This window comes from Habropoda laboriosa, unplaced genomic scaffold, assembly GCF_001263275.1.
Source record: "Habropoda laboriosa isolate 0110345459 unplaced genomic scaffold, ASM126327v1 scaffold65, whole genome shotgun sequence".
NCBI lineage: Eukaryota > Metazoa > Arthropoda > Insecta > Hymenoptera > Apidae > Habropoda > Habropoda laboriosa.
Window position 1 is genome coordinate 53331 of NW_017100254.1, and position 19718 is coordinate 73048.

At 35.2% G+C, this 19718-nt stretch overlaps 4 protein-coding genes across 5 annotated transcripts in view; 2 read left to right on the top strand and 2 right to left on the bottom strand.

The window, feature by feature from the left end:
- Window positions 1-406: 406 nt before the first annotated feature.
- On the top strand, window positions 407-2028 carry LOC108572452 (transmembrane protein 164). The gene is made up of 6 exons (XM_017934691.1): window positions 407-471; window positions 787-1127; window positions 1213-1329; window positions 1412-1490; window positions 1564-1664; window positions 1747-2028. Exons 2-6 carry the CDS (start codon window positions 810-812, stop codon window positions 2026-2028), a joined length of 897 nt encoding a protein of 298 aa, XP_017790180.1. The 5' UTR covers window positions 407-471; window positions 787-809.
- Window positions 2029-9338: 7310 nt separating this feature from the next.
- On the bottom strand, window positions 9339-10550 carry LOC108572459 (F-box/SPRY domain-containing protein 1). The gene is made up of 4 exons (XM_017934699.1): window positions 10246-10550; window positions 9690-9963; window positions 9520-9610; window positions 9339-9433 (listed from the first exon to the last, which is right to left on the bottom strand). The coding sequence occupies exons 1-4, from the start codon at window positions 10548-10550 to the stop codon at window positions 9339-9341; spliced, it is 765 nt and encodes a 254-aa protein (XP_017790188.1).
- A 463-nt stretch (window positions 10551-11013) lies between these two features.
- On the top strand, window positions 11014-11801 carry LOC108572445 (DNA-directed RNA polymerase I subunit RPA12). The gene is made up of 3 exons (XM_017934684.1): window positions 11014-11227; window positions 11364-11580; window positions 11678-11801. Exons 1-3 carry the CDS (start codon window positions 11074-11076, stop codon window positions 11700-11702), a joined length of 396 nt encoding a protein of 131 aa, XP_017790173.1. The 5' UTR covers window positions 11014-11073; the 3' UTR covers window positions 11703-11801.
- Window positions 11802-12728: 927 nt separating this feature from the next.
- Window positions 12729-19718, bottom strand: part of LOC108572313 (venom dipeptidyl peptidase 4-like) — a 321177-nt gene continuing 314187 nt past the window's right edge. For both annotated transcript variants that reach the window (XM_017934526.1, XM_017934525.1), the window contains 3 exons: window positions 16905-17065; window positions 13836-14047; window positions 12729-13497 (listed from right to left, as the gene is read on the bottom strand). In XM_017934526.1, coding sequence (XP_017790015.1) covers window positions 13402-13497; window positions 13836-14047; window positions 16905-17065 — 469 coding nt within the window. In that variant the 3' untranslated portion in view covers window positions 12729-13401. The remainder of the gene's footprint in view (window positions 13498-13835; window positions 14048-16904; window positions 17066-19718) is intronic.

Below are 19718 nucleotides of genomic sequence, written 5' to 3' on the forward strand. Positions count from 1 at the left end.
CTACACCACACGTTTTATTTCTCTTCTTTTTGCTCGATTGTTTTCACTAGAAACCTGTTTTGTCACTAGATATGTAGTTTATGAGAATGAAATTTGATATGAAGTATATACTATTCTTTTTAATCAATCAGTTTTTTTACTACAATAAAGATATTGACAAGACCAATTGTACTTGAAACGATAATCATATATTTTATAGAACAGGCAGAATTTTTACTGTAGCCTTTTGAAGATGTTAATGCCATCTGTTAACTGCAACGTGCAACACCTGTACTTCAGAAAGTGCATTTATTATTAACCGTATCTGAATTCTATGGAATGACTATAGCCGGCACTAGTATAGTTGATTCAGGGTACTACAAAGTACCATGCTCGTTTATACTTAATGCGGCTTAATATACGGTGCATATCAATTTAAAGTGTTCTGCATTTTTTTTCGTATTTACCACGGCGTAAAATCAGAGATAACACGTACGTGCAGCTTTAAGATTCTCTGTTTAATGACCGTTCTGTTTAGGTGAATTGATAATTGCATTTTCCGATTTGATATTTAAATATACTAAACTATCGGAATGATTAAAAAGTCCTCATATTTAGCGTATTTACGTTAATTTGATATTCTATACAAAAATGTTAGTTTACCAGATGTATCACAGTGTAAAACGTTCTTGTCAAAGCGACGTTTAGTGTCATAATTTAAAATTCGTCATTGCGGATAGCGCAATCTTAAGTATCATCGAAAAACAAATCTTTGAAACATTAATTCCTACTTCCATATCATTTCAGTTGTGCAAAAAGAATTCACAGCAATGTTTGAATGGGCATATGATGGTGTCAATGCTTCAATACCACGTAATGTAGGGCCAGAATGTGCATATTATCTAAGTCCAAAACGAAGGATCATTGAAACATCATTTGTATCCATAATCATAATATTCCTTTTGGTCTGGGGCTACAAACAAATTAGTTTACCAACCAAAGTCTCATATGCAAACCATGATCGTGTTGGCAGAAGAGTCTTACTTATCATTATGTCATTAGTATTGGGAATAGAGATTGGTTTTAAGTTTACCAGCAGGACAGTTGTATATATATTAAATCCTTGTCATATTATAACAGCAGTGCAGGTAAAATGCATGATACCATGTTATTTAAGCAATAAATATGTATACCTTATGTTTATAGATAATCATTCATTTTTATGTAATACAGTTGTATTTACTGGCAGCAGATCCTAGTCCAACAGTCACTGCTCTCTTCAGGATACATTTAAATTTTTTGAATGGACCAGTTTTAGCATATGTATTTCCAGAGACAGAATCTCGCAGAGTAAATTATCATCTTTCATTAGTAAATTTACAATAATTCAAATTGATGAGGTTTCAAATTGATATTGGTATCATTTTTCCAGATATTTGCAGACAAAGCAATGTACTACCTTCAGCATGGTTTAATGGTAGTAATACCATATTATTTATTGAGGATTGGAGGTAGTCACTATTAATTTTTTATTATTTTATTCCATAAGGCATTTTAAAACAGTGTTATAATTTTTATGTTTAGGTGTTTATAATGTTGAACCTCTGTCAGACATGAGCTGGTCTATTTTTAGCTATGGGCTGAATTTAGCTTATCACTTCTGGGTTATTCAAGCCATTGCTTTGGTGTGCATTCTTTTATACATCTTATTCTTCCTTTTATTATGTTTTTTATTTGACCTTAATGTGTTAATATTTTATTTTTTAGCCTATACAGGTAAACCTTAGTCACATGTTATGTGCAGCCATTTTAGACCCGTTCGAAGGTCAAAATTACCGATTATGGGTGCTGGTTCATCAAGCATTACTATGTCCATTATTATGCAAGCTGTTCTGCTATGGATCAGATTTCTTCTTAACAAAATTTCCACCGACCAAAGTAAAACCGTCGCTCGAATGCGTACTTCCAAAGAAAAACAAGTATGAAGATGAGGAGAAACTATGTGAAAATACGAATACCTCAGGGAATGGACACACGCATGTGAATTAGGTCAATATTCGTAACCCAGATCAACATAATTTCTGTGAACACATATTGCTGGAGTTCAGTGAGTATTTGATGATTAAGAATAATATAAATGAGTTTGTATGTCAATAACCAAATGAACACAAGTCGTTTTGTGTTTAATGTGCATTCATAACTGTACAGTTGCTGCCTGTATCAATTACAGTAGTTATTTTTCATGCTGTATTTCCCAGATACAGTGGATAGGAACAGTACAGGGCAAATTATAGTAGTAACTAGGGATTTATAAATTCCAAACGAATACGTACATGAGTATTTTACTAATTTTAAGTAGGTAGGTTTTTCCACTTAGGGTTTTCTGATTACAAGAGTCCGGTGATTTCGCATTTCTAATGCGTTTATGAATAGGAATGTTAATATGTCAGTTTTCTATTTAAAGTCGCACTTCTTAAAAATCCGGCACTAGACGAAAAACAATATGCTTTCAGTTTTTCTTTTTATCTCGAGGAGATTTCCGTTTCCGTTCTCGCGTAAATCTCTATTGAATTGCTCACATCGAAAAATTTTCAAACGTACTACTCCTATAAATAATTGTTTAACGAAGCTTAGTACGTATGCAGTTTTTCCTGGTTACTCAAGGTAATATTTTGTAGAATGGCCTCAATAAGTGCACAGGAAGGAGAAAAACTGATAATCTAAGAATCCTCAAATTTTAAGTTTTACAAATATTGGAGTCTATGTATTTTTGCACCATAGAAATGCGTTCTACAAAATTCACTAGGTCAAATTTAAATGACCTATATCTTTGTTCCTGTAAATTACAATCTTATTTCGCAATTGCTTGCAAACACTGGTCCTAATATGTTATGATTAATGGCGGCATTCAAAACAAAAAGTATATCTAGTCACGCGAGGAATTTTGTGATTTATTTTAAGTTTAAAATTTAATTTCGACCTATATATACTTATCATTGTATTTTTAAGTACCTACGCGTTATCTTTAGAGTACGATCTTTTTCCAAATCTTTTTTTTTCAGTCATTGAGAGAAGTAGCTTGGTTGTGATATGTAACGAATAGACAGCGGATTTTTATGCAAATTTATATTTTCGAGAATATAGTAAAAAAAGAAGAAGTTCGGCAGAAAATTATTTCACCTACCAGGTATTATAAAAAGCACTATAATTTGGATATTTTGTATTTTTTTTCCATATTACGTGCATTCTGTGCAATTTTGAATCTTTAAATGTCTTATAAATGCATAAAAATCCGCAGTCTAGTAATAAACAATTGCATTATGTGATACAGAAAGAAGTACGAATATATTAATAAAAAGGAATTAAATTATTAGCTTAAGTAACCATTTTTAACAAAAGTGAAATTGTGTTGATAGTGTGCACATGATTAAAATAGATAGGTTATGTAATACATTCCATGTAGGCAACCTGTTAAGATGGTATTGTAATAATTTTACACGGACTGCCACAAATTTTATTTGTTACAATACATTCTCACGTGTTAAATTGGTTTAACAATTTGAAAATATTTGGAAAGGAATCTATACAAAGGGTTTTATGGTACAATATAAAATCTAAAAGAACATGAACAAATTGTTGTTTTATAATTCCCATATAAAAATTGTAATTCTTTTTACTTACATTTTTTATTACTGTGATACTTTTTTCTTAAGTTATATGTGTAAGAGTACTTAAGAAATTTAAGCCTTAATTATTTTTCAATAAAAACTTGTTCACTTGTATATACATATATTTTGACTTCACTTAATTCACAGAACAAATTCTGATAAGTGTTTGTACTATTGTGGCCTAACAATAAAGAACATTTCTCGATTGTTATAGATATAATTTGTTCGTGTTAAAAAAATATACGTACTTGTTTCTTTTAAAACAGAAGGAACTGTGGTTGTAAAGAAAAGTTTAGTGGTTAGGGTTAAAGAATAGATGACTCCAATGTCTTTGCAGTATTGTTAATTAAAAGCCTTAATTGTGCGCTCTTTTTACACAATTAATTTTTGTGTCTTTTTGTATGAAAAATAAAAAAAATATATTGACATAATGAAGAACTAATTGTGTACTCGTAGACGGGAATGATCAATTGAAGTTTGAAATTAATGTGATCAATGTAATTCTATACGAAAAGGTTTAGAAAATACCTTAAGAATAGTTTTGCTTCATTCATTATTTCATTTGCAATTACGAAGGCCTTGGAAATATTAAATTTTGAATTTCGACTAGAGCGATGATAAAAAAGAACTTTTCTACTATAACACAAAACCATTGCAACACTAAATTTTCAATATACGCGTATCCAATTCAGTACATACTTACATACAAGTTGCACAGCAGTAAAAAAAAAACAATTACGTATTGGTCATTCGTTTAAATGTACAACAGATTGTTGTTATATTTTTGTAAGCTACGGGAAGCGTTGTAATTATGACGAAAGTAGCTGTGTGCAAAGTTGGTACTAAACGTAAGGTTAATTCGCAAAGAGCGGTGGGTATACTATATAAATCGTGTTGAATTATAAAGGATTACGAAACAATGCAGGAAAGATTTGTACGAAATATTCATGTGTAAATGTTTCAAATAAAAGAAATCTCAACACGAAGTGGTTCTGTCATTTTCCTACACGTAGAACACGATTTATGACACGCAACGATATACAAACATTAAAGCATTAAAATAAAATAATTTATTTACAAAGAGATGTACATTCTTTTAATTTAAAACTCTCATACTCCTGATATACGTGCAAGTATACCGGTGTTCCAAGCTTAATCGTATCACGACTAATTCACTTTTCCTCTAAACTTTTGTACAGAATGGTCTCGCAGATGATTATATGATGCATGTGTTAACACGTGTATTTACAAAACGATGCACTTCTTTTTTCTTCTTCATTTTTACTTTTTTTCTAATCGTCGAATCATTTTAACGGGTATGACGAAGATTAACATCATAAATACTTAACGCTATCGTGTATCATCGTAGCCACATAGAGGTTACAACGAAAGAATTCGTAATAAGGCACCACTATACTCCACGTATATAATATTGGTAGTTCGTATTCGAAGTAACTTGCGTACACATTTCGATCGTTCGATCGAGAAAAGGTATTTAATACTAAATCAGTCCGTGACCCGTAATGTTTGCTGTTTTATGCGAATAAAACCATTGGACAGATACGAAACAAGGTTTATTTTCCCTCGCACATCCATGATCACTATTATTATGTACACGATTCTGTACAAAAGCTTAGAAAAAACTAATTTTTCTCACCAAAGCTACACACAGTGTTGGATAACCAACCGCTTACCGACAATAAGTCACAGAGTCACCCTATACATAAATAATAATGTAATGAGAGAGATAGTAACTCTGTAAAAATAAATTATTCCATCAACTTGCTAACGGTCCCTTCAATGTCTTTTTCAGCAATTTGTCACCAGAACCAAGTTCACCTTCTCCCCAAAATTCCATCCTTATAAATATTCCTACAAAATCCCTTACCAAGTTAGGTGAGTGCTGTCAGTCAGTCAGTCAGAGAGAAAGAGCCAAGTCAGTTAGTCCAACACACATCGCAGCGAATACCAACGTTCTCTTCACGAAGTTCGCGTCTTATACGAAAATCCGCGTGTACAAAGTATCACCGTTGCAAATAAATATTATATTGTAAGAAAATAATTGGCGTCTACTTTCGCACTCGGATTCTAACAAAATTTGGTGTTAGACGCAAAAGCTTTTTCCGACTAAAGGAAGGTTAATAGTACTACGCTCAAGATCCATTTAAATTTGCCTTGGACACTACCACTACTATATCATCAGCCAATAGTTTTAAGTCATGGAGAAGGGGAGCGAGCAATATTTCCCGTGAGCTATAGCTACAGCATGCTTATGAAGTCCTATAATAAGATGATGCACATAATATTGTATCTTGGCTCCATCTATTCTGGATATATACAGTAAATCCTCCACAAGTGTCAGTCCGCAAGGAACCTAAACCTGACACTTGTAGAGTCAGGGACTACGTTTTCGAGCCTCCCGCCCGCCTTTGTAGTTTGCCGAACGTAGACAAGGACAGCGAATAAAAGATAAGGATAAAACGTGAGTCGAGGCAACCAAGCGATTTAAATACCAACTTTTTTAATTTTACGTTTTTTTATCCCGAAATTTTTCTTAACATATTGATGAGATTTTTCTATGAAAATGACATAAAACACGACATAATTTGAACAACATTTACTTATAATACTTATTGAGTGATTAATTTAATTTCATAATACAGTAATGTCTCTACAAGTGTCAGCCAGTTTGGATTCTACAAGTGTCAGTATAGATGGTCCTACGCCTAGGTCTGCGTCATTGCTGCGCCTATGTTATCTCGCTCACTGTTAGTCAAGCGTGTAACGATACACCACTCGGTTTCTTTTACGAGATTTCACGGCTCGACAATTCATAATAGAAAAATATAAGAAACCGAGTGGTGGAGCGAGATAACATAGACGCAGCAATGACGCAGAACTAGACGTAGGACCATCTATACTGACACTTGCAGAATCCAAACTGACTGACACTTGTAGAATCCAAACTGACTGACACTTGTAGAGAATTTACTGTACTCCGATCTTTGCGCCAGTATATAAGGAATACACCCTTTCTCCTGACCCATATATCAGTGTGGTCAAGGAATTTGCAGTGCCTATCAGTCAAAATTACCAGTGGAGAGAAGGAGAAACTTTTACACTGATAGATATTAAAGTCAGTCTTCGTTTCCGATCTTTGCGCCAGTATATAAGGAATACACCCTTTTTCCTGACCCATATATCAGTGTGGTCAAGGAATTTGCAGTGCCTATCAGTGAAAATTACCAGTGGAGAGAAGGAGAAACTTTTACACTGATAGATATTAAAGTCAGTCTTCGTTTATTACTGTTGAGTCTGAACAAGACTCTTGATGTGGAACAACAACTTGAGAACTATGTTGATAAAAGGAGACGGGCAGTCCTAGTTGTTGTATGCGAATGAATTTCTTAGAACGACATTAACCGTCTTAAATATGCGCCCATTATTAAAAAAAAAAACCCTATTCCTATTTATTTACAAGAATAAATATGAGTTTCTCGAGTTCCAGCCACAACACTACTGGCAAATTCAGCAATGTCAACTATAGATGCAATGTTTTCCTCTATCAACGCGTCTCCACGATACTTAGTTCATAGAAATGCGATAATTATTGAAGAAGTTTCAGCATTTGTAGCTGATACGACAAGAAGAAAACGTATTCGCTACGACGTGTGTTGGACTAACTGACTTGGCTCTTTCTCTCTCTTTGACCAACTGACTACTAACTGATTGCACTCAACTAACTTGGTAAAGGATTTTGTAGATATATTTATAAGGATAGGATTTTGAGGAGAAGGTGAACTTGGTTCTGGTGGCAAATTGCTAGAAAGGACTTTGAAGGGACAGTCAACGAATTGATGGGTAACTTGTTTTTGCAAGGTTACTATCTCTATCATTGCATTACTATTTGAAGGGTGACCCCGTAACTCCGTGACTCACTGTCGGTAAACGGTTGGTTATCCAGCAATAGTAACAAACACAACGATAATAATAAATATGTACAATTAAAAATCATCCTCACCTCGCGATCGATATTTAAATATTATTTAACTACCTATACAGTACATTTCACAGAGTACGATGTACAATTTTCACGAGTAAATCGATACAGGACTTTGTTTTTCCTTACCACTAAATGCACAAGCGAGTCGAGAATGATTACATTAATTAAGTACGACGTGTGCATCCCATCACGACAGTGATCGTCAAACTTTACACCATTCAATACTTGATTCCAAATACGGACTAAACGAAACTTTCTACACAAAGTTATATCACACACAATACCGTAACGCATCGGACGAAAATTATTGAGAAAAAAAAAAGAATCATTTCGATATTGATATATTGTGTAGATGAGTTTGACAGGTACCAGTTTCATTCCTAGCGTTGCACTACTTAAAAAAGAAAAAAATACTAATTATCGTACAAATCGATAGGATCATTATCACGCGATATTTTACAATTTGCGAACGTTGCTTTGTACATACACACGAAAATAAAGTAGCTATGAACACTTTAAGTGGAACACCCTGTATACTGTAATTACGAAGTTATACCCTCGGATTCGTTCGACGATTTCGCTGCTTGAGCTTTTCCGGTAATAAAAAAAGTTGACTCCTACCATTAGAAAATAGACATTAATTAAAAAATCTCATATAAATACCTACAATAAATTAAAAAATAAAGTGTAATCGACTTTTTGTAAGAAAGACGTCGTTCAACCCTCTTCCTCGTGATCCGACCCTCTAAAATTTACGTATTAACAGCCACAACAAAATAAAAACAAGTAAGACATCTACACAGACATCGTTGAAAAAATGAGCACGCTAATAAAATATAGATAAATCACAATTGTTCCTTTCACAGTTATAAGATAATAATAAAAAGTAACGAGTTTAATGGTAAATGGTGGACTCTTTAAATGGTGATCAAAATAAGTCATATAACACAGTATATGACTATCTTTATATACAAGGTAGACTTTGCCATTTCTTTGGCATGTGTGAGTAGATTTATACATATAAAGCATGTATTTTATACAAGGATTCGAATATTAATATTGTATGGAAGAGTAAAGAATTAGATAATACTTATTTCTCTGTACATAAATATTAACTAAAAAATTATGATCTACGCGTGACTTGAAAAGACTTCAAAATAAGAATAATTCGAGACGTGTCCGTTTAAACGACATACATAATTACTACACGAAGAAGTGTCTTCTTCTTCTCAAAAATCGTCTAACTTTTTTTACATGATTATCTCCGAAAACAGAAATATGTCACTCAACTTCTTCGTACAAAGATACTTTCAATCATGAGATTCAAACGAAACATTTCATTATCAAATATACAGATCGTTTCAGAATCGACTCTAGCGGGTGTATGATGTCGTTTTATGAAATTTGCTGATGACTGTGATCATTGAGTAACTTATAACTGTTAGCACTGTATAAAGCCCTAATACGGATTTATCAATTTAAATGGAATGCTAGTACTATTTACAATGTTATTGACTGAACGAACAGGCACACATCCTTCTTAAATATTATCATACAGTTCATTAGTGTGCATGTTCTACTTCATAGTAGACAATTTTGGTATGATGCATGAGAAAATTTTGCATCGGTATTTCATTATACAGCCTTGAACAAGCCTCTGGAGATATGTCTCTACTAGAAGTAAAGTGTTAGCCATCTAGAGGTGGTCCTAAGTACACCATAGATACCTCTGTATTTCCATATACAGCAGATACAGATGGGTACAATCTTTTATCTGGCAACCCTATGTATTTAATTCTCTCATTAATGCCAAAGAAATACTTCCATTAAAAATCTACTTTTAGCTAGCAAAACACTGAGATACAATACCTCTAAATGCCACTCCCAAAAATTCATCATTTCTTTCAAAAGATAATGTGTTATCATCACAATCTAATATTACCCTAATTCTTTCCCCAACCTGTTAATTATAAAATTTTGTACCTTAGGGTATGTTTTTCTGCCAAATTCTGTGGTTTACTATAAAAAGTACAACATACCTGATATTTTGGAGCATTATTAAGTAAAGGATAATTCCCTTGCACATTTCCATTGTGTAATAAATGATTATCCACAAGGTTCCAGCCCCATGAATGTTTATTAGAGCCCACTAATGCTACATATCCATGGTCTAAGAGAGGTGCTTCCCTTGTAGCTATGCCTATTACTGCTACTGTACCCAAAGGTCCTTCCCAAATAACTTCCCAGGCATGCCGACCGTGCCGAAAGCCAATTTTACCTCTACAGGCATCTGTGGTTTGAGCAACTGGATGCCTATAACTCAAGTAGTAAGGATTCAAGAACTCATTTCACACTTATAACATAAAAGCACACTCAACATCGCCGGTTTCAATATTTTCAAAATTCAATGATATTATTAAGAAATATTATTATGGTCTTTTTATATTATTCATAGTTGTTAGCAGTGAAACATCTAAAATTATTTGAATCCATCGGTCAGCGAACAGAGAAAATTTGACATCGCGTGAATCGGGATTGGAAAGAGAGCGCAAACCACGAAGTAACACGCGTTAATGACAGAATCCAAGGTTCTACCTGTGCATGGTAAATCCATTGGGTTTAATGTAAATATTACGGGAACAGTCATTGGGATTCCACGCGTAATAAAACGCACGGAGCTTCGATTTGTATGTAGGCACCGATGACAATAAATCGGAACTAAGCGCCTCTTGTGCTAGTTTTTTGATGCAGTGCATCCTCCACGCGTCACTGTTCTCATCGTTTAGAAAGCAGTTCCATCGCTTGCACACTAGCGAGCAATTTCTCAGTGTGTGCAGATCTAAATAAGAAAAAATCACTTCTAAAACATGATCAGACACCCGGATTGCTATATCGTCCATTTTGCCAATTCTGAACGAGCAAACGAGCAAAACATACACGCGCAGAAACGCCGCGTGGCATATATCTATATTGAACGTTAGGGACAGTTTCCATGTAATAACCATTGAGAATGTAGATACTAGGAAACGTACTCGATGAAATATCATTTAATATTTCCATGATTTACGCGCATTTTTATATTAAACAATATATTTTATATCTAAAGGTAAGCGTAAAAAATGAAGTTTTAGAAGCGTTCAATCTATGGAGAATATATTGTCTATTATATGAACGGTTATCTATTTTAATATTATTAATTTCAATTTCATTAATTTAAATATTCTTAATTAAAACGTTATTGTTAGGAAATGTGTATGCATAATCTTACAAAAGTGTATAGAAAAGCATGATTATTAGCTGTGCAAAATTTAGGTGTGACTGTTCATACTATTATTCAACTTTCCGTGATCGTAGTACAATTTGTTTTCCTCAGTTCACGTGCGTTATAATTTTTGATTGTGTCGTTGTTTCTTATTGTAATTTATGTTTTCTCAATCTAAAATGGAAAGAAATAAAACTACTGCTTGTTTTATAAGCACGCCTGGTTTTTGCTCGGACTGTGGATCAATTCTGCCATTGTTGGGCGATACTGGAGGTGTAACATGTTACGCTTGTAAAAGAATTTGGGGCCCCGAAGGTTATTATTAAATTTGTATTTTTATCGAACTATTTCATGTATTGTCGATATGGTATAAATTCACCCCCTTTTATAACATAAAAAGTAAATAATTTGTTGTATTAAACGAAATGTTTTCAAACAACCATAACCTCAGCTTTTGGAGATTTGGCAATGTCGTATACAATTCATTTCAACACAAAAAATGTTTATGGTTCCACGAAACAAAAGGATAACAAGAAGGAAGAAGCAGAGGGTCCAATTGTTGAAAGAAAATGCCCTCAATGCCAAAATGATAAAATGTCATATGCTACTTTACAATTGAGGTCTGCGGATGAAGGACAAACAGTTTTTTATACATGTACTAAGTGCAAGTATGTTTTTTTCAACAATGGATGTTGGAATTATAAAATACAAAAATTATTTCAGGAGAAGAGGATTATTGACAAATTTTTTGTATTTTTTTTTTAGATTCAAAGAAACAGAGAATTCATAACACGTATTCATTTATTGCATTTCAAGCATTAAATATACTACAACTTAGTCAACTGATCCAGGATGATCTTCAAAACATGAACACTCTGTGTTAATAAAACATAGAGCTTTATTCATGATACAGTTAACAAATATCAGTGAAATGGTAATAGTAATCATAATAATGATAATAATAATTTTGTAATACCGCTGAATCATTGTTATATTTTCCTCCTAATTACATGTGGTTGGATATTATTTTTCTTCAGTAATGTATTTTTAATTGTATATATATTTGATTAAATATTTTGTACAATATGTTGGAATAAAAGTTAACATTTAGTTTAAGAGGTTCCTATTGATCCATCTTCAAAACCGTTACAGTGGTCCTTTCATTATAAAATTCTTGTATTTAAACAGTCCATTAGTATGTCGCTTAGGCTATGGGATAGACTTAAATATAACTATTATGTTTGTAGTTTTCTTTTTAATAGTAAAGAGAAATAGATGTGCTATCGTATATCGAGGAATTTTTAACAACCAGTCCAACAACTTAATTATATACACGATGGAAATCTTAAACTATGATAGTGTTAAAAAGGCTTCTTTATCCTAACATTGATAAAACAAACAAAAAGGAATTTATCATTACGTTTAAATAATATTATTCAGCGATTACATTAGTTCACGCCATCTACCGTTACACGGTTACATATTTCTCACGTAAAATTATAATTTTCATAATGAAAAATGTGTGTAATACTTGCAGCTTGCATCACGTTTTGTTAATAAAAATATGAAAAGCGAAACAACATGTTAACTGTTAATTATAACACATGTTGCTAAGTACCACCACCAAAATTAAAAATTTCTAAATTAAAAAAAAGAATAATATATCGAATATTCGTCAACAATATCGCTGCACACATTTTTTCAGCGTTTTTTCTCTTAGAAAGAAGCATATCCGAGCTGGATATTATATTTTCTCATAAGCACTCCTCACAGAGTATAACCATCGTTTTTCTCTCAAATCTGATTCTCACTTGCCTCCCATGTAACGCTTGAAACGAAAGAGGAACATGTCTCGTAAATTCGTAATTAAACATACGAATTCTCGTCGCTACAATAGTTAATAACATTCGTTCGTTAACAATACAATATATTTCACAGAAAAAAAATTAAACATTCGTCTTATCTTTGAGCTACCGTTGTTTGTTGTACCACACTTGCATCGCGCAACTCGCTTCTACAGGGCGTTTCACAGGATGTGAAACGTTTCGTTACTCTGTCATTCGTTAGATGTATTTATTTATAAGGGGCTAGAAATTTTCTTGTCTCGAGACCATTAGGCCTTCGATGAACTGGTCACTTCGAAAAAATAGATTTAAAAAATTCCTCGGACCAATTCTGTGTCTCTTAACAATCGAGAGGTACACTCGACTCGAATGATCTATAAAATTCCCCATTCTTGGCACGATTATCATTGTACGCATTTCGCAAAAGGAAAACTGTTTCCATCTTGAGTACAGTATAGAAGTTCCCCCACTACTGATAATCATCGAATCGACTGTACGTGTTAGTTTCTCTTTCAAATTATTTACCGTAACGCTTCATATTACATATTGTACATCGAGTATGTACACGTGGTAAGGTATTTACAAGTGGAATGTGAGGCAGGTGACGCAGAGGATTTAGATTGTCTTTCTTCCTAAACGTTGCGATCATGAGGTTTCATAGCACTCGTCCAAGAAGTTCTCCAACGAGTGGTAGAGATGTGCTCGAGACTGAGCGATTCCGTGATCCTCGTCTGTGTAGGTCTGTAAAATAAGAAAATTAAATTTTTTTTTTTGCGGTATTTATTTTTTACGGGGTGTCGGTGATTAAAAAGAACAAAATGGCGGTAGTAATCGCGAGCGAAAGCGTCGGGCGCGCGGTAGTCATTTAAACGAAAAAAAACGCGTTACGAAGAAACTTAAATTGGGGGCAATAGAATTTACACGCGCGGAGTAAACTGCTTTTTTTTTCCACGCTCTTTGTAAATGTTAATCGCGAACGTTAAACACCGCTGCTAGACGCGTAGATAAAAGGGAAGACGAGCGGAAAAAAAGTAGCGGTTTGAAGTACATCGATTTCTAAGGTTGTTTTAACGACGTACCTGTTGCCGAAACAGGATGTCCTTCTGCTCGAGAACCTTGGCAAGCAACAAAGATTGCTGATAGTGCACGTTGTCGTCTAAGGTTCCATGGATCAGGTAGTACATCTTCGTTTTAATGTTATCCACTTTGTTCAGCAGTTGGCCTTGCTCGTAGCCGTGCAGATTGTCCTCCATTCTCGGCAGCCCCATGAACCGTTCCGTGTAGATCGAATCTGTGTGTAATTTCCATCTATTATCGAACTTCTTTCTATCTTTTATTCTTCCAATTTTCAATATTCCAAATCTACACATTTTATTTTGCCATTTTTCATTCATGATTTGGTTTTGCATGGATAGAGGGGTTTTTCGCTCAATACTTTGAGGAACAATAACATACACACCGGGTGGACCACGTAAAACAGGGCACCTAATTATCTTCTCTAGCTATGGTGGCACGAGACAATTTTTATACGTGATTTAAATGGTTTCAAAGGGTGAATAGGATGGAAGGAAAAGTTTGTTATATATGGTAAATTGATAATTTTTTTTGAAAAGGTCACTCTTTCTACTTGTTGTAACAGACATGGATGTGCATTTAAGCGTGCATAATAACATGACTTTAAAATGACCATGGACTTCGAAATTTGAAATCAAATATGAAATTTCCTTTCATTGTTGTTTTATTCCTTTCATCGATAATTTTCTTTTTATTCCGAATACTAACGAAAGTTTCTTCCTCGCAACGTTTCCATTACCTCGGATCTCAATTCCAATCGAGAATTTTTAACACCGAAAAAAGGAGAAAAAAAAAGTAGTGTAATAATGAGAGTTCTAAAAGTCGTCGACCAATTTAATTAAACGTCTCCAGACGAAGATCCCGACGGAAGAAAAGAGTCTTTCCGCGCAACAAACGAAACGGTACGCTTTGCGCATAATCGCGCCTGGTGAATTACAACCGGCACGCCACTTAATTAATCCGCTAGGCTGTCTGAAAATTGCTCGGCGCCTATAACGCGACGACCGTATACACGGCCGCGTATATTAAGCGCCGAGGCGTAACAATAGCCTGCAAGCGTGCTAGTGACGGGGAAAAAAGGTTGGAAAGCCGAAGAAATTACGCGGCGAGAGGAAGTATACGAGGCGGGAACGTGTGAAAAATGATCGAATCATTTCACGTAAAGCCACATGAATGGGTCGGTTTTAATAAAACCTTTGCGCTCGATGATTTATAGGCCGCGCCGTCATTTTCTTTCCAGCTTCGCGTTTCCAGAGGAACCGCTCGTCGTTTCCGGTTCAAACTGTTTCTCCATTCGATTTCGCCGTGGAATTTAATTTTGAAAATTATTCCCTTTGTAATTTTTCCGGTGAAAGAATTTGCGTAGAAAAATTGAATTTCCGCGTGAATAAGTTGCGAATACCTTTTGTCAGGCTAAACGCGCTCTGCCGAGGTAATGCGGCTTAAATATTGTCCAGTTAATAACCTTTAATTATCTGGGACGCGTTAATTAACACGATTCGACCAATTACATTATCATTCTCACCTCTCAATATTTACCGCGCCGATACTATTAATAAGATCATTTCAAACAGTCAGCAATAGCGAATTATTGAAATTAGTTTGTCGTAATTGCTCTTGAATTTTCATCTAAAATTTGAATAACAGAAATTGATATAACGAATTCGACGAAAAAAAGGCACGGTTTGTAACTGAAGAACGGAATAACTCTACGATGTTCACTTGGAAATAAATCAAAAATGACAATTCTGTGAATAACACCGTCTAAGGAAAACTAAAAAAAATTGTACGAGAAAGAAACAAGAATGACATAATCTATAATCGATATCTCTGGAGAGACATCTCCATCTCGGAAGTAGGGGGAACAGGAAGGAAAGAAGGGGTTAGAATCGTCGCGTTGAAAATGTGCATCGAGGAGGAAGAGGATCCCGAATACTCGTCCCGAACGATGACTTCTCGAGTCCTGGAAATAAATCTGATATCTCGAAACGCGAGCGCTAGTTGGCTGCGACAGGACCCCCTTTCAATAATTGAATCGATCGAGGTTGAAACGAACCGTCGACAAGTCGAACTTCTCGTTTTTCCCTTCTGCTTAGTTGCCTTCCTTCGTAACGGTACTTACACTCTAGCGTGCAAATCATCGTTAGATATTGCATTTCGCTCGATTTGTTCGCCTCTATTGTCCTTCGGCACGATTTTCCATGAATTTTTACCACTTCTTTTAATGTTCATATATATAGTTTAATTATATCAGTGATTTAACGCGTAGTGCTAATTTTCATTTGTATTATCTGAACGATAGATTGAAATTATTTCGATGCCAAGTTGATTTATAGGGTTAAACTCAACTGGGAATTATATTTGAGAAGGTTTAAACACGGTCCATTCGCTGATTGGATATGAACACTCGACTAACACGGCACACTCCACAGGGTGGAACAGAAGGTTTAGTGGGTTTACAGTTCAAATAGGAACTGATTCTAGCTCGATACCAGAGTTTGCTGGTGTGGGAGGCTTAACGACCAGGAGTGTCGCTAATGCAACCTAATATTTATTTGCTTACTTATTTGTTTGGAAAATGAATGGTTATAATCGTCTGAAAATATAAAAGAAACTTAGCAAAATAGAATTGATATTAAGAATAATTTAGTACACGATCTTCTAGAACTTGAGTAGAACTTGATTATTATAGAAACAAAAACGGAAATGCAAAATTTCCGTGAATTAATTCTAATCTAGCAGATTTCGTTTACTATTAGGGTGACAGAAAAGGTATAATCATCTCGAAGGCCCCTTTGAAGCATATTATGTAAAAAAAAAAAAAAAGAAAATTTCGATCGATTCGCTACCGATAAAAAATAATTACGTTATATAGTTCATCCTATATAAACTGATTGAAGAAGATAAGTACTGAGTTATGAAAAAAAAGAAAAAATAAATGTAAGGTCGATAAAGTGAATGAAGTAGGATAAGAGAAGGGGATATCCAATATTTAATGAAGAAAAGTAGCATACGATAAAGATGAAGTATACGCGACGTTAAACGGATGAAAATATTATCTCCCGCAGACGTACCGTAAAGAGCCCAATCTGTTACAGGTGCCACCGACATGCCACACTTGAAGACACCGTGATAATCCATGGCGAGCGTCATGCCCGTCGCGTATCCACCATAACTCCAACCCCATATCGCTGTCCTGCCGCGGTCGATGAACGGAAGCGTGTCTTGTAAGTACCTGCAATCGACGGGAAAATCGTTCGTTAAGGAAATGATCATTTCAGTGCTTGAAATTATTCCACTATTAAAATACAATGCGTGTGATTTGTCTGAGAACAGTTGAATATCTCGAAAAATATGGATGACACGGAAATATATACCTGAGACAAGAATTGTAGAGTGCCAAGGGGCACATATGATGCCTACATTTGTTTGACCTTGCGGTGACCTTGAAAAGCCCTACGAAGGTTACGATTAAATTTTCAAACGGGAACCTATATTTTTTATTACATATTCTTGCAGCTGACGTTAAACGTTTTCAAAACTGCGGTCCACGCCGCAGCTAATTTCCAAAAGCTCGTGTAGAATTTCGGTGACTGCGTAAACACAAATTGACCGTGCAATGACACGAGACAGTTTGTCCTAATGCTTCCGTAACATTGGATTGGACGTAGTGGTCCAGTAACGTGGCTCCAAGATCGCCAGATTTATCCGCGTACGATTTTTTTCTCTGGAAATATTTGAAACAAATAGCGTTCAGTACACAACACAACAGATGAACTGCAAAGAAGGATCACAAACACATGTGAAATAATTACACCAGAAATGCTGGAAAATGTAGAGCGAAAAGTTTTAAGAAGGATGGAAAGCTGTACATTGAAGGAAAAGTGAGAATTTAGTAGCAGTGTTTTCACACACACTACCCCGACACGCACGGTTCTTTTTACAAAGTCCGACCTAGCAGCCTTCCCGCGGTGTACATCAGGTAACACTAATGCCGGGCGGCACGTCAGATTTGAAATTTCATATCTCGACATTGACCAGTGCAAAATGCGGGTGTAAGTGGTGTTTTGAAAACATTTTAACGTGAGCTACAAGAATCTGTAATTTAAAGTATAGGTTCCATTTAAAAATTTAACCGTAACCTTCGTAAAGTAAAATAAATATAGACACCACACGTGTCCGCTGGTACCCTACAATTTTTGTCTCAAATATTTGCCCGTGTCATCCACATTTTTCGAGATACTCAAGTATTACTCAGACAAATCACACTGGATATAACAATCTTTCGGATAATTAGATTACAATTATATTCTTATTCTTGACAAGGAAGGATAAGTAGAACAAGATAAATCATCGAAAGTTCCTGTACTTTGAGCTCTGATCTTTAGCAATCTTTCATACTTCGAGACACTTCCGCCATTATTCCTCGATCTGTCCATCTATTTATACGTTCTATATCTACCCATAGCTAAGCGCAGATGGTAATAAATTAGTCTGCACTGTAAAACAAGAGAAATCATCGAAAGTCGCTATACTTGGTGCTCGGATCCCAAGAAATTCTCTATTCTTGAGGACGTTACACTTCCGCCATTATTCCCCGACTTTTGTATCTATCTATCCGTTCTAAGTCTACCCATAAATTTTCATCAAAGTTCCCTCGATAAATCCCCCAATATAATCTCTTCGTCATCATCCTCTTTATGGTTTAAACCTCCTTTAAATTCTTCAGGGGAAGATTTACCCACGAAGAATAGATGAATAATCGAGCACGTCTTCTACAAGCACTAGAAATGAAAACAGACACCCGAGATAGGGTGTATCTATTTTTCAATGAGCAACAGAGATGAGTATCGTGGTCCTTTCCCTTTTCACTTCCGCGAGATTCATCTTCATCCAGCATCTAACATCAACGACTCAGACTCGAATGCATTATGCATTCGACGGACAAGCACTTAGGTCGGTGAACGACATTTATTTCACCGGGGCGATCCTTTAAGAACGATTTTTATGAGCTCCTCTACCGGTAACCGAGGATCGTTCTCAAATTTAAGATCTCACTTTGTGTGTTAGTCGACGGTAAGCTGATCCTAGCGTTTACGGCACGTAGCTTAATGGCCATTTAGACGTTTTTTCTTCTCTCGATAGAGGAGACCATCTAGGGCACCAACGTACGAACGAGGTTTCGGAGGAAATAAGTCTGTTACGAGAGGATGCTTTATGCGAGTAAGTCTATTATGAGAACCAATCCTTTGTTGGCTTTTTGAATGTTTTAACATTGTGTTGAACGGAAATGACGCGAGGAACTCGTGATTTCCTGGAGCCTTTGTTAGTTCTGAATTACGTATAGAGCATTGGTAACTCAGAATAACTAACAGAAGTGAATTTTCCAGTAGGTGAATTAAAATACCTTTGAACACAGTGTTCTAACAAAGATCGAAGTGCCAGAAACTCGGTTAAATATTAACTGGGCAAGACAAGTTAATTCGTCCATTCGTTGGCCAATAGTCTGTAGGAATTCTGGATCTAAATATGTTACTGAAATCAAAAGAAGAAAATGTTGAAAATAAAGTTCCATCGAAATCTGTTCAATTTGCAAGATGGTACCTGCTCTGAGGATAGTGTCAGAAACATACGATGTTTTATCGTGGAAACACCGAACCTAAAAAGCTACCAAAATCCAAATGAAAATCTGTCGAAGAATCCTTTTGCTCCCACTCAAAGTTCTATCAAAAGCTGCTCTATTCACTCCTTAATTCAAGGTACCATTCCAAGTGTCACGGAACAGAGATCCTAAAATCCTCGCCTAGATCTTGTACAGAGCAGACAGTACAATCCCAGCTGCGTTAGTTTCCAACTAGGATGCCTCGCCGCCAATCAACAACGCGGTC

Excerpts from the sequence above, each read along its gene's own strand:
- LOC108572452 (XM_017934691.1), top strand. The coding sequence starts at position 810 with ATGTTTGAATGGGCATATGATGGTGTCAATGCTTCAATACCACGTAAT. Across the intron at positions 1,330-1,411 it reads CAGAGACAGAATCTCGCAGA|ATATTTGCAGACAAAGCAAT; the intron begins GTAAATTATCAT and ends TCATTTTTCCAG. Across the intron at positions 1,665-1,746 it reads TTATTCAAGCCATTGCTTTG|CCTATACAGGTAAACCTTAG; the intron begins GTGTGCATTCTT and ends TTTATTTTTTAG.
- LOC108572459 (XM_017934699.1), bottom strand. The coding sequence starts at position 10,550 with ATGGACGATATAGCAATCCGGGTGTCTGATCATGTTTTAGAAGTGATT. Across the intron at positions 9,964-10,245 it reads AATGGATTTACCATGCACAG|GCATCCAGTTGCTCAAACCA; the intron begins GTAGAACCTTGG and ends CTTGAGTTATAG. Across the intron at positions 9,434-9,519 it reads TTTGGGAGTGGCATTTAGAG|GGTTGCCAGATAAAAGATTG; the intron begins GTATTGTATCTC and ends TTAAATACATAG.
- LOC108572445 (XM_017934684.1), top strand. The coding sequence starts at position 11,074 with ATGTTTTCTCAATCTAAAATGGAAAGAAATAAAACTACTGCTTGTTTT. Across the intron at positions 11,228-11,363 it reads AAGAATTTGGGGCCCCGAAG|CTTTTGGAGATTTGGCAATG; the intron begins GTTATTATTAAA and ends CCATAACCTCAG. Across the intron at positions 11,581-11,677 it reads TATACATGTACTAAGTGCAA|ATTCAAAGAAACAGAGAATT; the intron begins GTATGTTTTTTT and ends TTTTTTTTTTAG.